At 36.4% G+C, this 18334-nt stretch overlaps 1 protein-coding gene across 1 annotated transcript in view; it reads right to left on the minus strand.

Annotated features, from left to right (window-relative positions):
* The window catches only part of SRBD1 (S1 RNA binding domain 1), a 124948-nt gene that overhangs the window by 101601 nt on the left and 5013 nt on the right, over positions 1-18334 (minus strand). Inside the window, exons 6-10 of the mRNA XM_009880643.1 lie at positions 18140-18278; positions 15202-15298; positions 13624-13759; positions 7897-8000; positions 3268-3375 (exon numbers count right to left, since the gene is read on the minus strand). Coding sequence (XP_009878945.1) covers positions 3268-3375; positions 7897-8000; positions 13624-13759; positions 15202-15298; positions 18140-18278 — 584 coding nt within the window. The remainder of the gene's footprint in view (positions 1-3267; positions 3376-7896; positions 8001-13623; positions 13760-15201; positions 15299-18139; positions 18279-18334) is intronic.

An 18334-nucleotide genomic window follows, 5' to 3' on the forward strand; every position in this document is an offset into this window, starting at 1 on the left:
CATCAGTCCACCTGCGAAGGGAGACTTGCGCAGGAATTAAAATTGCCCCTAAACACATGCTATTAGTTATGTGCACCTTATGGAAATCATGTTTAAAATTGGCATGGATATACAGAAACTTTTATAGTAACAGGAAATGTTACTGAAAGTGCCAGGTGCGTAGGGGGAGCATAACGTATGTCCTTACTATTACATAATATCCTGTATTTTTTAATTTCAAATATAGACCTCTCTTCTCTCTCTAACTGTGTCTCACTCAACACTTGTATCAATGACATGATCTACTGTCCCAAGTACTGGCCCTTAATTTCAAGTTTGGGATAGTCATTTGATCCTTGAACAAATATCAAGCTACCTCAAACAATCTAATATCTTTCTCTTTTTTCAGCGCACTACTGGCTCCATCCAAATGGCAAGATGCCCAGCTTCATGTTTTTCCAATTTGTGACAATTCTCATTAATATGGCAGAGATATAAGGCAGAGGCGGATAGCAGTCCTCCTCTCTAAACACCAGAGGAATGGTTATTTTGTAAAAAACAAAACAAAACCCTTCTGTTGCTACTTTATGAAAAAGTATCACCCAAATCAGAATTTCAAGCCCCTCCCTTGAACTCTCTGAAGCACTCAGACTGTACATCACTAAAAGGTATACTTTAATAAAAACAAATAACTTGATCATGACCTACTAGCTTCTATAGTCGATGTTATAAGAGTCAGTTTTTAAACCGAGATTTAAAACTCCCCTCTTTCACATACAGTCTGAGAGGCAATCCTTTCCGTGGAAAAATATCTGCAAACTAGCTTCAGGTGCGAAACAAGATATACAGAGAAATGTTTGCGTCCCTGAAGACAGAGGAGAGAAAGCACTCACTTCGAGAAAGTATGGAAAATTAGGAAAGGATTATCCATTAAAAAATATGTCCGTGCCACATCACTTGCATCAAATCCTGATGGAATCATTCCATGCAGTACTGCAACAAAATAAAATATATTTCAAAGAGCCAAAAGCAACACTGGACATTATTATACCAGATACAAGAAATGATGGTATCTGACAGAGTGGAAGAAAGGAAATTAAACAATAAATAAGGTAACTGTCTTGCTGGCAAGTTTCATTCTTCTGATTGCTAGAAGCACCAGAAATTTCAACACACTCTTGGAAACTTTCTGTTCCAACATTTAATGATAGTAAAAAGAAAAGAAAAAAAGAGCAGTGGGGGGTGGGTTGGAAATATTAATGCTAAAAGGAGGTATTGAATACTTTAGCAGCCCTTTGCAACAGTCCTAAAAAAATCAGCTTCTGGTGTGGGCGGAAAGAGAACAAAAGGAGGATAAGGGTTAAGTGGTCATGGACCAGGAATACTACTGGCAGGTATTCTGCATTCCTCTCTATAAGAGATGCTTCAGCTTTTCCTAACCAGACACCACCAATCATGCGAAATTATCACAAAGAGTAAAACATAAGTAGACATCCACTCAGGAACAGGCAGCAAGCTTTGTATTCTTTGCATTTATGACTTGTGAGCCGCATCTAGGAAGTAGTAGAGAAGGAAGCTTTTTTTTTTTTTAAAATTAAGAGAACCAGAAAACCTCCAGCAACCTACCACTGCAGCAGCCCTCAGCATTATACACAACACACAGGTCACAAGAGTCCTGTGGTAGGAACCACGAAGCAAAAACACAATAAGAGAGAAGAAGAAACCTTATGTCAGTTTGCTTATTTATGATTAAACCAAACCCTACTAGAAAGTAAGTCTTTTTTCTTTTATTTTAAAGAGTTTGATTGTAGAGAAGGCTAGGGATGACAACTACTTTCACAGTCACGTGACAGAACCTAACAGTTGGACATCATGAGATATTCATCATTTTGGCCAAACAATAGACACAGTGCCTCCCCTAAAGTAGCTACATGTACTGTGGTCATAAAAAAAAAAACAAAACAAACAGTTAACTCAGCACTTTCAAAAAATCCGTGAAATTCACAGTAGCAAAAAACAGGCTCACTCATCAAAAGAGGTGAAGCAAGCTTTCTTACAAAGTAAAGAGCAAACAACATACTGCAGTGAAGAAACCCAAAAGACATTAGAAATATCTGCTGTTCAAAACTTTAGCTGACAGTTCTTTTCAGAGGGGAAGAACATAGAACGTTCAGCCAGTGATGCTCATGAAAAGAAGTAGCAGGAAAACAACTCCAATTTGAACAGAAACATAAAAGCACAGCCAGGCAGGTCCAGAAGAACTACATTTCAGCATGTGATTGCTGATTTTAGGTACTGAATAACCAACACATGTCATTTTGATACAACATTGTCATTTCAACATTTCTGGTCCAAGAAACAGGGTCTCTTTCATAAACTGAATTTCAACTACCTCAAAACAGGTATTAAAATTTAGGTCACATGAATGAAAGCCTTGCCAGAATTGAAACTAGTATGCTTTAGGGAGCTTCTCTTGTATTCAAGAGAAGAATCACACCATCAGTATGGTTAGCCATTAGAAGATAATGCTTTTAGAATGTAGACTGTTTTACATATTAAATCATTCTAATTACGTGGTAAAGTCCAGTACTACATCATGAAAATACCCTATTTAATTAATGTTACTTTGATACTAAGTTTTAAGTTTCCTTTAAATTTAGAACAATATTACAGATCTTACAAGTGACACTTTGTCTGATGACATCATTACTACTGTATCACCAGAAATAAGTTTACTGACTTCTCTAGAGCCATCACAACACCCATAAAATTGCACGACTAACACTATGACTAACAGGTTCACCACAAAGTGCAGATGACAAACATAAGGGACGCTTCCAACCGCAACAATTACTTTGCTGGTTTCTTTCAAACAGGCAAAAGAAGGAGGCAGAACAATGTCACTGACACTACTAGCGCTGTGACATGAAGAGATGCTGGGAAAATTCAGTGACACAATGGTTTGCGCTAATATGAAGATAAAGATTCAACTATTACGGTAATGTAGATCCAAACTGTACTTTATTAGATAAACATACAAGCAACATATATGTAAACATGTAAAACATCTTCACAGAAAGATCATTTCTCTACTTGTAGCCTAAACTGGACAGGGTCACAAATTAAATCTATGTAATCAAGACTACACAGTTCATTTCTTCTGTAAGCACAGAGGATTAAAAACATGCTGCTATTTTCAAATGGATAAAAGATATTCTAATAAAAAGCTGGTGTTGGAATTTTTTAAGAAATTGATAATATGAAAATACACATTCACTCTGGACTTACCTGAATTCTCTACAGAGGAGAGGATATATAAGGCGTTTATATGCATCCTCTACTGAATTCCGCAGTATCCTCATTAATTCTGGTTTTAAAAATTGTTTTGGTCTCCATCTGCAAAAGAATAGAAAAAGTAAAATAAAAAAATATTTTAAGAAGATATGCAAGATCTCAAATAAAAAGGGAATTTTCAAAAAAGACTTCTACATTGAGTGTAATGTCCTATAAACTGCAGAATTAGTACAATAATTAGGCAATGAAATCATAACTTCAAATATGAATGGAATGAGAAGTTGCTCATGGTTCTGCTATCAGATATATGACAAGGCCTATCTTTTTTCCTTTTTTTGTTTGGTATTAAAATGCAATCATATTTTATATTTTAAAGAAAACATAAAAAAATGTTACTCTTCACTTCAAGAGGTCAAAGCTTACCACATCTGAATGAAGAACTTCTTTCCATATTATCATTAATGTTGCCTTATTTGCTCTTCTTTGATACATACAAAAACCCCAACTAAATATCCTCTGTGAGCATCACTGCAGAGCTACTGATGTAGGGCAACTGTGTCCAGACAGAAACTCAAGAGCTAAACTAATGTCAGTTAATGAAACCCAATTCAAATTTCATATGGAATGCTTTGAGTATCTCTATTCACACTCAAAATGAAATCTATCAATTTTGCAGGAGTCCTTCAACAACAAAAAACAAACAATTTGCAAATTATTTTTTCTCTTTTACCTGTTAGTGATATATTTAAAGTGTAGATAATATTCTAGAAAAAGGGAAAATGAAATAAACAATACCAAACAAACACAAGACTATTTCCCAACTTTTTCTAAGCCAAACTCTTTGGAGCATCCCTTTTCTAAGGAGGCTGCGCACAGTGGTCATAGCCATAATGACAATTACTTCAAATTTTGTCCTAAAATACACCTCAGTTTCAAAGCTCCCCAGAATAGAGATCCCAGATATTTATTCCACTGATCTTTTTGTTTTGGGCAGCATTACTGGTGGGGCAGGGGGGAAAGCCCTTGATCAAGCACAACTGACTCACTGAGATTGCCCACACAATGAGAAGGGAGAAAGATGGAGGAGGCGCAGCCAGATTATTATACTCAGAAGTAAAAACTATGAACATTTTCTATTACAGTCCACCTGTTTTAAATTTCTTTTTAAAATACTGATAACATTCAGAGTTTTCTTCATTTAGTGTACTTTTTTACATGCCTGGGTGTCTAACTGCACAGTGAGATACATACATATTTTTTTAATATGTCTGGGTAAGTTTTCTAAAGGTATTTAATTTGTTTGGTTGGGCTTTCTTAAAATGCAACATCATAGAATTATGGCCATTTGATAATGTGCCCAGGTGCAAGCCGAGCAAATACAGGACTGAATTTTACTTTTGAATTTATTTACTTACACTCACTCAGAAATACTGAGAATCCTAAATTGCTCCTACCCAGACAGCTTTTCAGTTGTTTAAGGGGATCTACAATTTCCTGAAACAGCTTTTCCAAGTGTCTGCACATATAATAGTTGAGCAACGTGTGATCGAGTCAACACTGCATTAACAGACAGACACAGGAGCGGAATTAAGCTTACCATTTAGTTTTACAACATCCAGAGCTGTGAGTGCTTAGCCACATGACCTCATCACTTTGCTAACAGTTTTTGCAAATAGTTCTATTATACTTATTTGTAACTAGAGACTCTTTCCATACCTATATAAAACTGGCAAAGGCTTTAAACCCTCTTATTGCCATCCAGTTCTATAAACATGAAGTTTTTACAGGTGGCAAGTCTGACTACACTCCCCCAGAAAGTATCCTCAGCACAAATAAGAATGAATTTGGAAACCTGGCAGCTGTTTCCCCCTCTCTTCCATCCATTAAAGCTAGTTAGCAAACCTTTCCTCTGTAAATAGGTTATCAAAACAGATATTTTTATTACCTGCCTGTATAGAAGTAAAAATTATTTAGGCAACATTCTATTAGAAACTGCTACAAATGCAAAAATATCCAAACAATAAGTTCAATCACAGCAAACACTGCATTTTAATCATTCCAATACTTCTTATGAAAAGAGAAAAATTCACTTTGCTGCAAAAACCAAAGCAAAAGCATGTGTGTATATTTGTAAAGATCATCACAGCCTAGTTAAGCTTCCCTTTAAGAACAGATTTTTCTTGATTATTTAATCAAGAGCTGACTTTTGAAGCCCTTTAAATGAAGCCCTATTTAGAGAACTCCATATAAATAATATCGTCTTACCCTGCTCATCAGCTCTACACGTGCGTGTGCCCACAACAGGGACCACCATAAGCATAAACGGCTTAGACTATTGCTACACCTCAGAGGGTGAAACCATACATCAGCAGAATTAACATAGCCCACGTTAAGAACCACTAGTACTAATTAACAACTGTTCCAGGAAGCGCACAGCTAGGCTTTTAGACCCGACGCATAAAAAGCAGAGTCCAAAAAATCTGAAGCTTGTACCAAGATGGTAACCACAGACAAAGCATGCCTTTAAGGCCTGTACCATGGACTCTACACAGGATCTGAGAATTTTGTCTGAAAACTGGAAAAAGATTGTCAAACGCTGAGCTTCGTTTCCAAGGCTGCAATCCCACTCCAGAACAAAATCTCACCCCCTCCCAAGGAACAAATCCATGCCGTCTTTACACTCAAAGCCAACTAAGCAGCCTCTCTGCAGCTGTTTCACATTGATCCTTTCTCCACGTCCCACTTCACAACTAAGTGTTTGGGATCAGTGAATTTCTACTGTTAATTGAGCTCGGTTCGCTGTCAAACCAGAGATGCCATCTTCTGGGGAAAAATACAGTCCATATGGCCAGGCATAAGGATATTCCTGAGTTTTCAGTACAAACCTGAATTTCAAGCAAACACAGATGCTTCTACAGGCTAATAAATATTCTGAACTTGCAAAGAAAATACAGTCATCTTAGAGAGCATCTACATAGAGCTCAATGCAATAATGAAGAACTCCAGTCTTCAAAACCCACTTTCCATCGCAGTGGCATTTAATGCTAAAAGATTTGCCTCAGAAGAACACATAAAGGTCAGCATATTTGCTACTAATTTGAGAGGCAGTAGGTGATGCTATTGTGTGGCTAGAATGCTGGCCAAACTCTGTAGCGCTGTGGCATTTCTGGTTCTGCAACTGATTCTGTGTGTGACCTTCAGTAAATTAGTTAATACCTTTGCAAAGTTTTGAAATCCTTGCATCAAACAAAAGCTATTAACCTTCTGGTCTCACCAGTAAATCCATGCAGTGAAAATAATGCAACTCCCACCCTTGGACAGTCATTTCCAAGCTTGCAGGCATAATACACATTTACTATTTGTTAATTGGATAACACAATTGTCAATCTAATGAGGATGATCAGAATCTGTCCTAGATGTTGATGCAGCAACATCTACTAAAATCATTCCTTCTGAAGTTTTCTGGTGGCGGAGAAGTTGTCCTTAAAAAGTAAAAAGCCATAAGCGTATATAGCCTCGTGAATGCTAAGTATTAATAAGTAGTTCAGTTTCCAAGGTCAATATTCCTTTTATCTCAGGATGACTCACAAAAGTGTAATCAACCAAAAATATCTCCATTTACATCCTACTCTCATTTGTGTAGCAGTGACAAGCTGTTCCATTATCTGTGGCTAACAGTGCTTCCAAATTCTGTCATAGACGCAGTAAAAGCAAGGCTGACAGATATGTTCTGCCTACAAAATACGCATCTTGGGGAGAGGACAGAAATTCCATTACAGGTATTAAAACTAGAATGAAACTGAGGAGTGTTTATGAATCCTGATACTTTCTGGGGGGCGGGGGGGAATTTCTTACTATTACTGCTAGATCATATTATGTTATCTGGCCAAACAATATTTTAACTCTTTCAGAGGCTTCAGTAATGGTAACAGAACTATTAAATTCCTATAGTGAAAAGGAACATTTTTTACCACATCCATTTCTTGGACTCGGTGTGGAAGAAAAATACATGCTAAAGCAGTACCACAGTATACACATTTTTTTGGTTATTCAATTTTAGGATGCAAAGGTAGGAGTTTCTAAGACATCACTGGAACAATAACAAATATCTCAAGCGATTGAGAAAGAGAAACCTATCTTTTACAAGAAGGTGGACAGTTTGGATCACAATATTCTCCAATAGAGGCCATCAAAGTGCAGTTTCCAAGAAAAAGACTGACGGACATATTGCACAAAGCATCTTATATTTAACCTAAACTTTTGCAAAAAACCCTCAAAATTATGCAACACTAAACATCGCACTATAGGCTTAAAAGCAGCAACTTCTAAAAGCAAATCAGTAAGAAATAAAACAATCACCCAAAATTTCTAAAAACTCAGTTCCTTGAAGAACAGTGCCAGAAGTCCCCAGATATGGCCAAAGGCATAATCTTTTCGGCATAATGCTACAAGCAGTTGGAAATACAGAATAAAAATTATCCACTTGCTAGTTTCATCTAATCTAATAAGTGTTTGTTTAAATTGTTCTCTTAATGTAACGAGACATGTGAGGTACATTTCAGTATGCAGCTGTCTATAGAAAAAAAAAAAAAGATTTCAGTAAGAATATGTATCCACGCAGACCTTTCATTGACACACCACCAACAGAATTCATTCTTCACCCCGTCAGGAATGTTGACCTTCACTGTCAGGATCTTCAGATTTTCCCCTCGGTTAATGGCCAGAATCTGAGTGCAAACATAAATGGCAGAGACAGATGACACACAAAATATCCAAAAGATAAACTTATCAACATTTGTGTACGCGCTTGCTTGACATTCTGTAGCAAATCATGATGGTGGTACAGTAAATCAGTTCACAAAGTACTAGCATGTACAGATAATATCCACAATTTAAACACAGATTAAATCATGCCATGGCATAACAAATCATACATTTTTCCTGGAGTCTGCAATCTCAAGATCCAGTTTATCTTAAACACACTTACAATACAAGACAGCATGAATTTAGTTGGTGGAATAATCATGTTTAACAACCCCAATTAAAACTTAAGAAATGAATTGAAAAACAATTGCAATCAGAACTAGAGATCAAAAAAGGAAAAAGTTTGAAGCCTGAAGCTTAGGACTTCTTGCTTCCCAAGATCAATCCAAATTTAAAATTAATTATGAATTGGAACCTGTGACACAAAGGTAATCAGCCTAATTTGAAAGAGGATGAATTTTTGAGTTATTCACACCTAGTTCATAAATAGATAAAAATATTGTGGATACACTCTTTACATTAATACTAATGGTCCAGCTGTAAAATTTATGTGCATTTTTCTAGCAGAGTCTCACGTACACAACTGCGTATTCATGATCTAAAGCTAAATCTGTGCTATCTGCACACAGACTTCTATTTTAAATCGAAGTCTGTGGCTCTGCATTTAAAACCAGAATCACAATACAAGTGGTGGATCCTGGAGGACGGTGGTGGGTATCTACTAGTCCAACCTCTCTATGAAGATGCTGAGTGTTCACCTGAAGCAATCCTTACGGTATTTATTAAGAAAACACACTGTTCAAGGGATTTTAGAAACAAAACAGCAGTTAGAAGCTGCTACAAATAAACCCCACAGTTTTAGATTTCATCTTCCCTTCTAAAATACTTTAAAGTGCAAAAATAAAAAAAAACCTGCTAGAAGTTGACATTCCTGTATGACTACACATGTTGCTGTATGTAGCAGGCCCTGAGCACTGTCACAACAGAGCATTCTGTGTCAATCATGAACTTTAATTCAATCACTAGTTAACTCAGACATGTCACATATGTTAAATACAATGGTTTAAAATGACTCCAGGACATAGTACCAATTTATATTCCTCAGCCTTACTGCTTCTGTGACATACCAGGCCTGACATATCATTGAACAACAAAGCTAATAATAAAGATTGCATGTGAAATATTATAGCATCTGGTACCTTGACTGCCAAACCAAATGTTTTCATGTCGAGATTAGAAAGACACATTTTAACAAATCAAATGCTTTAATGTTTATTCTGATTTTATTTAAAAAAAAATATAAAGTTAAATGTCAAGCTAAAATGAAATCAAAATGATGCTCACGACAGAGAATGTATCTGATAGAATTCTAATGTCATCATTCAGCACACTGTTAGCAGGGTCAATATTTGCATCACATTTTGTCTCCTGGCACTCTGTCTGCAGAATGTATCAGTTACCAGAACTTAAACCAGCTGTATTGCAGTCACTAGTATTTTTTTATGTTTTTATTCTTAAACAATCTACCTATTTTGTGACATGTGTTCAGAGAAGAATTACCATCCAAGAAACAATCAGTTAAGAAGGTAATTACTGAATTTCTCCCCCTAAGACAATAAAGGTGGCTTTGGGGTTTTTTTTTTTGTTTTGTTTTGTCTTGTTTTGGGGTTTTTGTTTGTTTGTTAAGTAACAGGTTCAAATACAGCTATTCTAGACACAAAGTAAGCTTTCTGTTCTGGAGAAAGACTTTTCATGCAAGACTGGAACAGATCCAGGGGAAAGGTCAATAAAAACATAGATTTTTAAGAGAAAGCAAGAACAATAATTTGATCTAGTCACAAGAAGTATCAAACTTTATTCTGTTTATCAGAAAAATACAACATCCTTCATTTTGCACAGCTTTCTTCTACGTTCCACATTTACTTACACTCACTGAATAAGGTTAGTATATTTTGCCAAGGACTTTAATTTCCAATTCCTTTTTAAGTACGAGATTGAAAATAGAGCACTTGCCTCAAACACTACACTTTATTCACGAATTCTTTTCCTCCCACCAATTCAGTCATGTCCAAATAGAGAAAAGCAACCCCTAGGCATACACAAACACTGAACTGTTTACAATTAGTCAAAAATTCAAATAAACTCTTGAAAGACTTCTTTTCCTTAGTTATTACAGTGTTGGTATAGCTACCCAACTACATCCTAAGAGTCCAGTTAGGTTCTTCTTGCTGCCAAAGGAAGGAACTGTGGCTGAACCTCCTGACAGCAAAATGTTCCAGCTGGAAACACCCACAGGTATCCAATCATGTCAAAATCTGGAGTCAGTCTTTCTAGACAAATAAGTTTGGGGTTGGTGGTTTCCCCCCCCCCCCCTCATTTCAGGTTCAGTATTTTAACTTTTTCAGTCAAACAACCCAACTCCCTGCCAGTCCTGATTATTTCGCGGCTTGTCTCAACACACAAAATGACAATGGCACAGAAAGTAATGCAGAACTACAGCACGTGCAGTGACAACTGCAGAACCATGCTGCAGCTTACTGCACACCAGTTTACCTCGCTGTAGTATACGCTGCAATGCACCCCCACAGCTACAAATGTTTTGCTCATAAAGATACAGCTTACGCTCTTACAGGTAACATGCTGGTCTACTGCTCATCGCCTTTACTTACACGTAAGCTAGAGCAGAGTTAGGGTTGTACACAGACCTTTAAAATTACCAGCACTTCCATACTCAGGCGATGACCAGTTTCGGTGCAGTATTTTATGGAATCCTTTATTTGCAACTCTGCAAAGAGGTGATTTAAAGCGGACTTCTACTTTTGCCTCTAGCTAAATGCATTGAGAACACTCGTCTGTGCGCAATCGCTAAAGTAGCTTCAAAACAGTGAATTTTGCAAGTGTCCTTCAAACATAGCTATTTAACCTGCAGTCCTGGGGGATTAGGAAATTTCATAAATCCCTCTGAGTTTCAGGCTTCCCTAATATCTTTTTTAGGTATAAGGTTCCTTTAAAAATCCTGAACCAAACCAGAGAATTTCTTCATTTGAAGACATCTACACCTCTCTCAAAGCACATTCAAGAACACGTTTTTAACCAGTTATTTGAATGCATAAAAGAAGTGTTTCCTCAAAGTCATAGCTGAAGGAGAAACTAAAGACTCTTAGGTATTAAACGGGATGGTTATAACCCAAGAAAATTAAAGAGGAAGAAAATGGTAATTTGCATCAGCAGGGCAGTAAGGTCAGGTAATAAAGAAATTGAAAGTTATGAGAAAGACTTTCAAAAGTACAATACCAGGGTTCAAGTTTAAGGAAGAAACGGCAGATAAAGAAACCACTTTCTTTCCTTATTTCATCACCAAAATACAAAAGGGAGACAAAGAAAGGAACTGGAAAACTAACAAAGAACCAAAAAAAAAAAAAAAAAAATCAACAGAAATGAGAAGTTACAGTATTTCAACAAAATAGGGAACTCTGCAAACGCACGTGTCAGAGGTGATCGTAAAATGCATTTTTTCCTCAAATAGTACAAAGGAGCCCTGATGTATCTTGGGTCCTGAAATCTCAGTGAAGCACAAACAAGTCAGATTTTTAAGATTCATAATAGAGAAATATTAATGTGTTGGAATAGGCAATAGCAGTAATATACAGATGAAAGACAACACATAAGACTGCACGAATATCCAGTGAGTACAGGACTACCAACTGCAAGAACAGTGGTTATTACTTCACTGGAGTGCCAGAATGGGGAAAGAAAGAGGCATTTAATGTTAGTGACAGACACAAGGAGAAATAAACCAAACCAGATCAAGCTAATCTTAACATCAAACAGACAAACTAAGGACATATCCTGGCCAAGAAACAGTTCAGCCACGTGGTCAGAGTGCTGACCAGGTTTGGGAATTCTGGTTTCTAGCCCTGGCTCTATCTGAGCAACAGTTTTCCCAGAAAAAACCTGTACACCCAATACACATCACATTGTATATCTCAGTATTCACCGCTCTCAGTGCAGGAAAAACTAACTAAACAGTCTTTGACAGCCAAAGTATTCAATCAGAAGCAAAGCACCCAAACAAAAAATCCATACAGCAAAACAATCTCCAGATGAATCTACAAATCTTTGTGATATGTCACCACATTAGTCTTAGCTTACTCTATTGACGTTTCCAGATTCTCTAGAAGCAAGATTTCACCAAATAATTACTGATAGAAATACAGTACGTGTGCATACCAAGTACAAAGAGAACAATTGCAGGTACCTCTTCAAACTTTGACAGAAAGCCTGTCTATGAAAATCACTTGTCATAATTTAGTCTTTCACCATCGATATTGGGAGGTGGGGGGGAAGGTTTAAAATTAGCCCATATATGTTGTGAAATATTTTTTGTAATAAATTGATTTCCACACATGCAAGAAAATCCTTTATTTATTCAAAACATCATACTGTTTTAAAATAGCAAGTAGAGAGAGAATGAGAGCATAACATAGATATAAAAACAAAAGTATTCCGCTGTAAAGCAAGACAGTCTTCTAAAATAAAAGAACATTTCTGGTTGGAAGCATGTAAGAGGGTCTTTTTGTGGGGTTTTTTTTTTTTTTTGGTTTGGTTGTTTTGTTTGGTTGTTTTTAAAGCTAGGTAATTGTGACGAAAATAAGAGACAATTCACTTGGAGATAAATAGTGAATCAGGGCAAAGGCCTTGACGGTTGCAATGAGTGCATCACATTCTAAATTTTGAACTTCAGTAACAGAGGCGGCCAAACTATCAAGTCATCAGCTTCTCATCAGCTAGTAAGTTTGCTTTGTCCCTCATTTCTTTTCCTAGTCATATAGGTCTAGACCTGGGGCTTTGGATAACCAAAGATGCTTCACAGAAAGGAACACTGATGACTTGCAAAACAAACCCATTTTTGGGGTAGTGCATGGGATCTTCTCCTGAGCCTATTTTGATTGTTCAACTTTTACGTGAAGTTGCTGATGACAAGGGCTGCTTTTGTAGATCATCTTCAATTTGAATTTTCTGAATGCTTCCCTGATACTTCTCACCAGTTTAGTGTCAGGTTTAGTGTCAAATTGCTCAGAGCACTCTGACTCAGTGCTGCAGCAAGCATCCAAAGGAAACAAAGAATAAGTTTATCCAAGTTTGTTTCAAATACTTACATTCTAAACAAGCAGCTTCCACTACTACACCACTACAGACCATAAATTATTGCTTAGTCTTAATCCTACTCCTGATAACACTTGCTCTGCACTTGTCACTAGGGAAACAGAAGGAGGGCATGACACACGCTGAAAATAAATCACATCAGTATTGAAATCTCTGGTACATAAATAATTATAAATATTTGTTTAGTGAGAATTAATTAGACAACGGACATACTGAATAAACAGTCCTCTGCTCAGTTACTTATGACAGATTAACAGCTTAGACCTGTATTTCGAGTATCTGACAGTCTCTTACCTTTGATAACTGAAAAGGAAAATCAAGTATCTTTATAATCAGTTTTAAGCAACAAAATTCAAAAGTAAAGACATCTTTGCTATAGTTAAATTTCTAATAAAAAAAATACAAAATTTGTAGGTATACCTGATGATGCTGAATGGTCTTTATATTGCAAGAAAACTCATGGTACAGCTGGAATTTATCAATATCTTTTTCATTTCCACTTTTGGAAGACACTTTTGCCAAGGCTGATTGGATACAAATATACCTTTGCTGACATCTGAATAAAAGAAACTAATGTTAATAAGGTATTTTAGCGTGAAACTTGTAACAAGTCATTACTGCTTGTATTAAATAAAAATGAAGTTTGCAGACTGCCCACTTACAAGCTACGTTAACTGTAATTGCCTCCACAACTGTATTACGTATCTTAGTGCTGAGACTGACATAACATATACTGACTGGAACATACAAAGAGAAGACATTCGAGCAGACCTCAGAAAAAGCGGAACACAACCCTTCTCCTGAAAGGAATAGATACTCAACAGCCGCCATCTGCACTTCAGTTTTGTCAGTTATTGGTTCAACTTCACACAAGAAATTTTGGGAAGTTGCAAAAAAATTATAGTAGTAACCCATTTTATACAAATGCAACATCTCTCTTGAATCTACCCAGCCTCGGAATTAATTTCTTGCTTTGACTACTTAACACCTATAAAAGTTTTCAATATTTCTAGGAGTAACAGTAATGCCAAACAAATAGCTTCCCGAATGCTCCTCCTGATTATTATACATACAACACACTTTACATCAACAGGACACATCTGTAGAGCACTGCACTTCTCATTAAGGAGCTTATAGTGGTCAAAAGAATTAAAGTGATAGTCTGGTAGTAACAGCACATCCTTTACAGAAGAACCCCTTCACTGAAATTATCACATTGCTGTGCTCTAGCCTTTTGATGAAGTTGGCCATTACGCACGATAAACAGCAAACAAGGGTCAACTAAACAGAACTGAGCCGATTCAAACTAACACTGCATGCTTATAAGGTGGCACCTGTTCTTTGATAACCCTGTTCTCTGTCCCAGGTGGTACACAGCAGAGGAAAAAAAAACAAAAAAAACCCAACAAGCAACTATTACTCTGTCACACCAACCCCCTGTACATGACAACCTTGAAGTCATTATGTAATGAAGGAAAACTTAAAATTCAGCTAACACAGTCAAAGGATCAATAACTCCTGCTTTAAAAACAGTCATATTTGTTTTCCTTATTGACTACCAATGCAAAAATCAACCATTACTGCACACTAATTATACTGACTGATGCCAAGCACTAAATATTGGAGCAATAGCTTAAACAGATGGACCTCTGAAAGGTTAGAGCTTGAAGGAAGTGAAAGGAGAGAAAGCTTTCCCTTTTAGATCACCAACTGCAAGGGAGACAGGCTCTATATGGAGCAGAGCCACAGAGAATTTTTCAGGTTTTGGGAGTCACAGCATCATGTCATGTTCACAGCAGATGTCTCTTCCACTGATAGCCACACAGGCAGAAAAGCTAAAGAATGCACCTCCAGCACAAGTGAAGGAATGAACCTAAATCAATCTCACAGTAACACTGTTTTCACATCATGAAAAAAAGTTAATTACGTATCTGTACACTAGGAGACTGAATCTTACCATGTAATCAGGAAAGTTTAGGAAGTAAGAGTTAAACTTACAATTTCCTGATAAAATCCAGTGTATCTTTATCTTTAGCGAAGATGTCAGCTAAAATATGCTGTACTCCAGCCTCTACTTCCTGGATAGATGAAAGTCCTTAGAAGAAAAAAACACTTAATTATAAAAAAGCTAAAATGAAAAATTACTTTACACAACTGCACAAGCACTAAGAAAATGCATACAAGCTGAAAAAAAATTGATGCAAGATAGACGGATTTGCAGAGGTTTCAATGAAGAATCCTAATTCACTAGATTTTTTTATTAACTAAGCTTCCTTTCCAAGACATCTGAAACCATTATATTTTTAATGAGTCTAAAGTGATCAATGCAGTATCATAAGTCAAAATAACATTAAAATGAGAGAAAGAGAATTATTTTTTTTACTTTGGTGCTAACAGATCTTGACATTTATGATGCAAATGAATTATTCACAACAGTAAAATTGGATATTTAACTATAACTTTGGAGGCTGTAATAAAATGAGTAATTGCAGCAGAATTCTACACGTTTTGCTACTGATATGGAAACTGACTAAAATCTCTGCAGGCAATCCTGGCTTTTCTCTGTGTAATAGTTTTGCATTTCCACTGGTTGGTAACAGGAGTTTGTACAGTGACACTTGTGAGGTCAGGGTACCCTCATCCTCTCCCACAAAACACTGTTCAAACAGTTAAGTTATAAAATGTCTCCATAGACAAAGTATTCTAGAGAGCTGATAACGGAATCATTCAGCTTTCCAACACACAGAACCATCCCACACTTCAAAAGACCAGAAGAGGTGGCACTGTATTCTCCTTAGCACAGCGGTTGAACTGGACCAGAACCAGAAGGCAATGAAACAGAACTGACATCTTGTATTTTAAATCAATGTATCCAACTCTGTTTCTAGCAACAGTCAGTAACAAATGCTTCAGAGCAAAACCCAAGAATTCTAGAGCTGGTAGAGGCAGCATTAACTGTCTCCTTAAATACACATTATTTTTCACTCTGCTGTCTGATGGACTAGCAATATCTTGAAAGAGCTTTATTAATACCTTTTTTAAAAAAAAAAACCTCCATAGCTCTAGTAACTAATATTTGTATTGAATCCAGAACCCTGCTTCTTATTGGTCTATAGAGTTACACACTATAAAAAATTCATCTTGCCTTTTTTTAAGAAGGGGAAGCTAAACTTACCCATAAGAAAAAAAGAAAGTGAGAATAAGAATGTTATTAAATGAATGAACTGATCAGAAGTTGTGGAATTTGGATCCTTAACTTTTATGAGTTAGTGTTTCTTATGGTAAAAGTAATGTCACATCAGAATACGAAGGTAACGGCATTCTAAGATATGCATTACATTGACTATGAATTGAGACACTCAAGTACCAGAAGTGTACATGGCAACATCATTTCAATTCTAGCAGAGAATTTGAATGAGATAGAATAGGCCAAAATCAGTCAGGATTTAAGAAATAATCAAAACCTTCCCATTGAACAAGCACTCTGATTGATCAACGGAAACATGGATGTTTTACTGTGTCAATTGCAAAAAGAGCACATATTTGTGTAATTAGAGAAATGTTTGACCATGCATGCAACTAAAAGGAAGAACAAAGTTTTCTGGTGAGCTTGCTTCCTTAACTCTCAAATATCTGGCTTTGAAACGTGAACCGCTATTTTTATTTCAGCTTATTTTTAACTCAAGTTTAAAAACACTGAGAATTTGAAAGAACTAAATATTAAGATTTGCTGAAAACTTTTCCGTATGGCAAATGGCTCATCCCTTTAAAAAAAATTCACTCTGATCTTAAGCTGTATATAGGCTGTCAAACTGGCTCCCAAGTTAATAAAAGTGACCCAGTTCATAAATTCATGTAATTTCTGATGTGCCTTTCAAATGAAAACCATTATATAAACCTAGGCAACATTATTTTTAGTACAAAATTGAAAATAGGTGTACTGATTTTCAAAAACTGAAATGTTTATGCTGCAAATAGCACTTCCTTCTGAATGCACCCTGAATAATTTATTTGAATTTTCACTGTGAAGATTTTCTTTGGCTCTTCAGACTCTGCCAGAATAGTCAGATATGTGGTTGCAATGTACTGTTGTAGGAAGTAGTGACATATGCTAAAATGCAGTAATAAACAATCAGAGTATTTGGTAACTGATTTTCAATGCAAAGTTAGGATCATTTTATAAACAATATTTAAATAAAAGAACAGCTGAAGTGAGAAAAGTAAGAGTCAGCTCCACTAAGGAGGTTTGGTACCATTATGTTACAATGTAAGTGTTGGGGCAGGGAAGAATAAAAGCATGTGTCTATTTTAACACCATACAGAAGGTTGCAGCATTCTTCGTATTTTATTGTCAGAGATTGCCCCCTACAGATTCACCCATAACTGCATTCACAAAGAAAAAATTTTGCAGTCTGTATGTGACAATCATATTGTTAAAGATCCTGCTCAAATTTCAGAAATTACATCTTCTCCAACCCCTACTGTCATTCAGTAACAAAAAAGTCTCCCACTCACTCCCAATCACCAAGGCCAGTTTTTATTAAGGTATGCTTTGATGAGTGACAGTACAGAGTATGGGCACAAGCAGCTGTACAATCAGCATTGAATCTTCAGTAAACAATTCAAATAGAACCATGGAGAGGTCTCAGGTGTATGGTGCAGTTTCCTCCTTCTTACCCGTAAATACAGATGTCAATTACAACATCTCCAGATTTTTGTCCCTTGTATACCAGAATTATTACTATTTACAATATAAAAAGACAAGAAAGTTTGAAGAGCCATTAAATGTAAACTCTTACCACATGTTGCTAAAAGAACTGTTGAATTTAAAATAGTTGCATAACTTTCAGCAACACCTGAACAATTAAAGGGATTCCCCTTTTAAAATATTTTCAGACATTTAGGACATTATTGCTTATAGAAGCAGAGCACTCACCTTTGGTATTCGGTCTAATGTAAGAAAAGAGATTGAGTTCCATAGGGTTCTGCAGGAGGGAGAGAGCAGCAGGTTCTAATCCCAGCTGCTTGGCCCTCTGGGCTTTGGTGCCTTTACTCCCAGTTTTATAAGGTGCAGACTTAAAACAAACAAAAAAAACCCCAGTTATTAAAAGGCAAGGAAATATTTCAGTCA

This window comes from Charadrius vociferus, unplaced genomic scaffold, assembly GCF_000708025.1.
Source record: "Charadrius vociferus isolate BGI_N301 unplaced genomic scaffold, ASM70802v2 scaffold192, whole genome shotgun sequence".
NCBI classification, from domain to species: Eukaryota; Metazoa; Chordata; class Aves; order Charadriiformes; family Charadriidae; genus Charadrius; species Charadrius vociferus.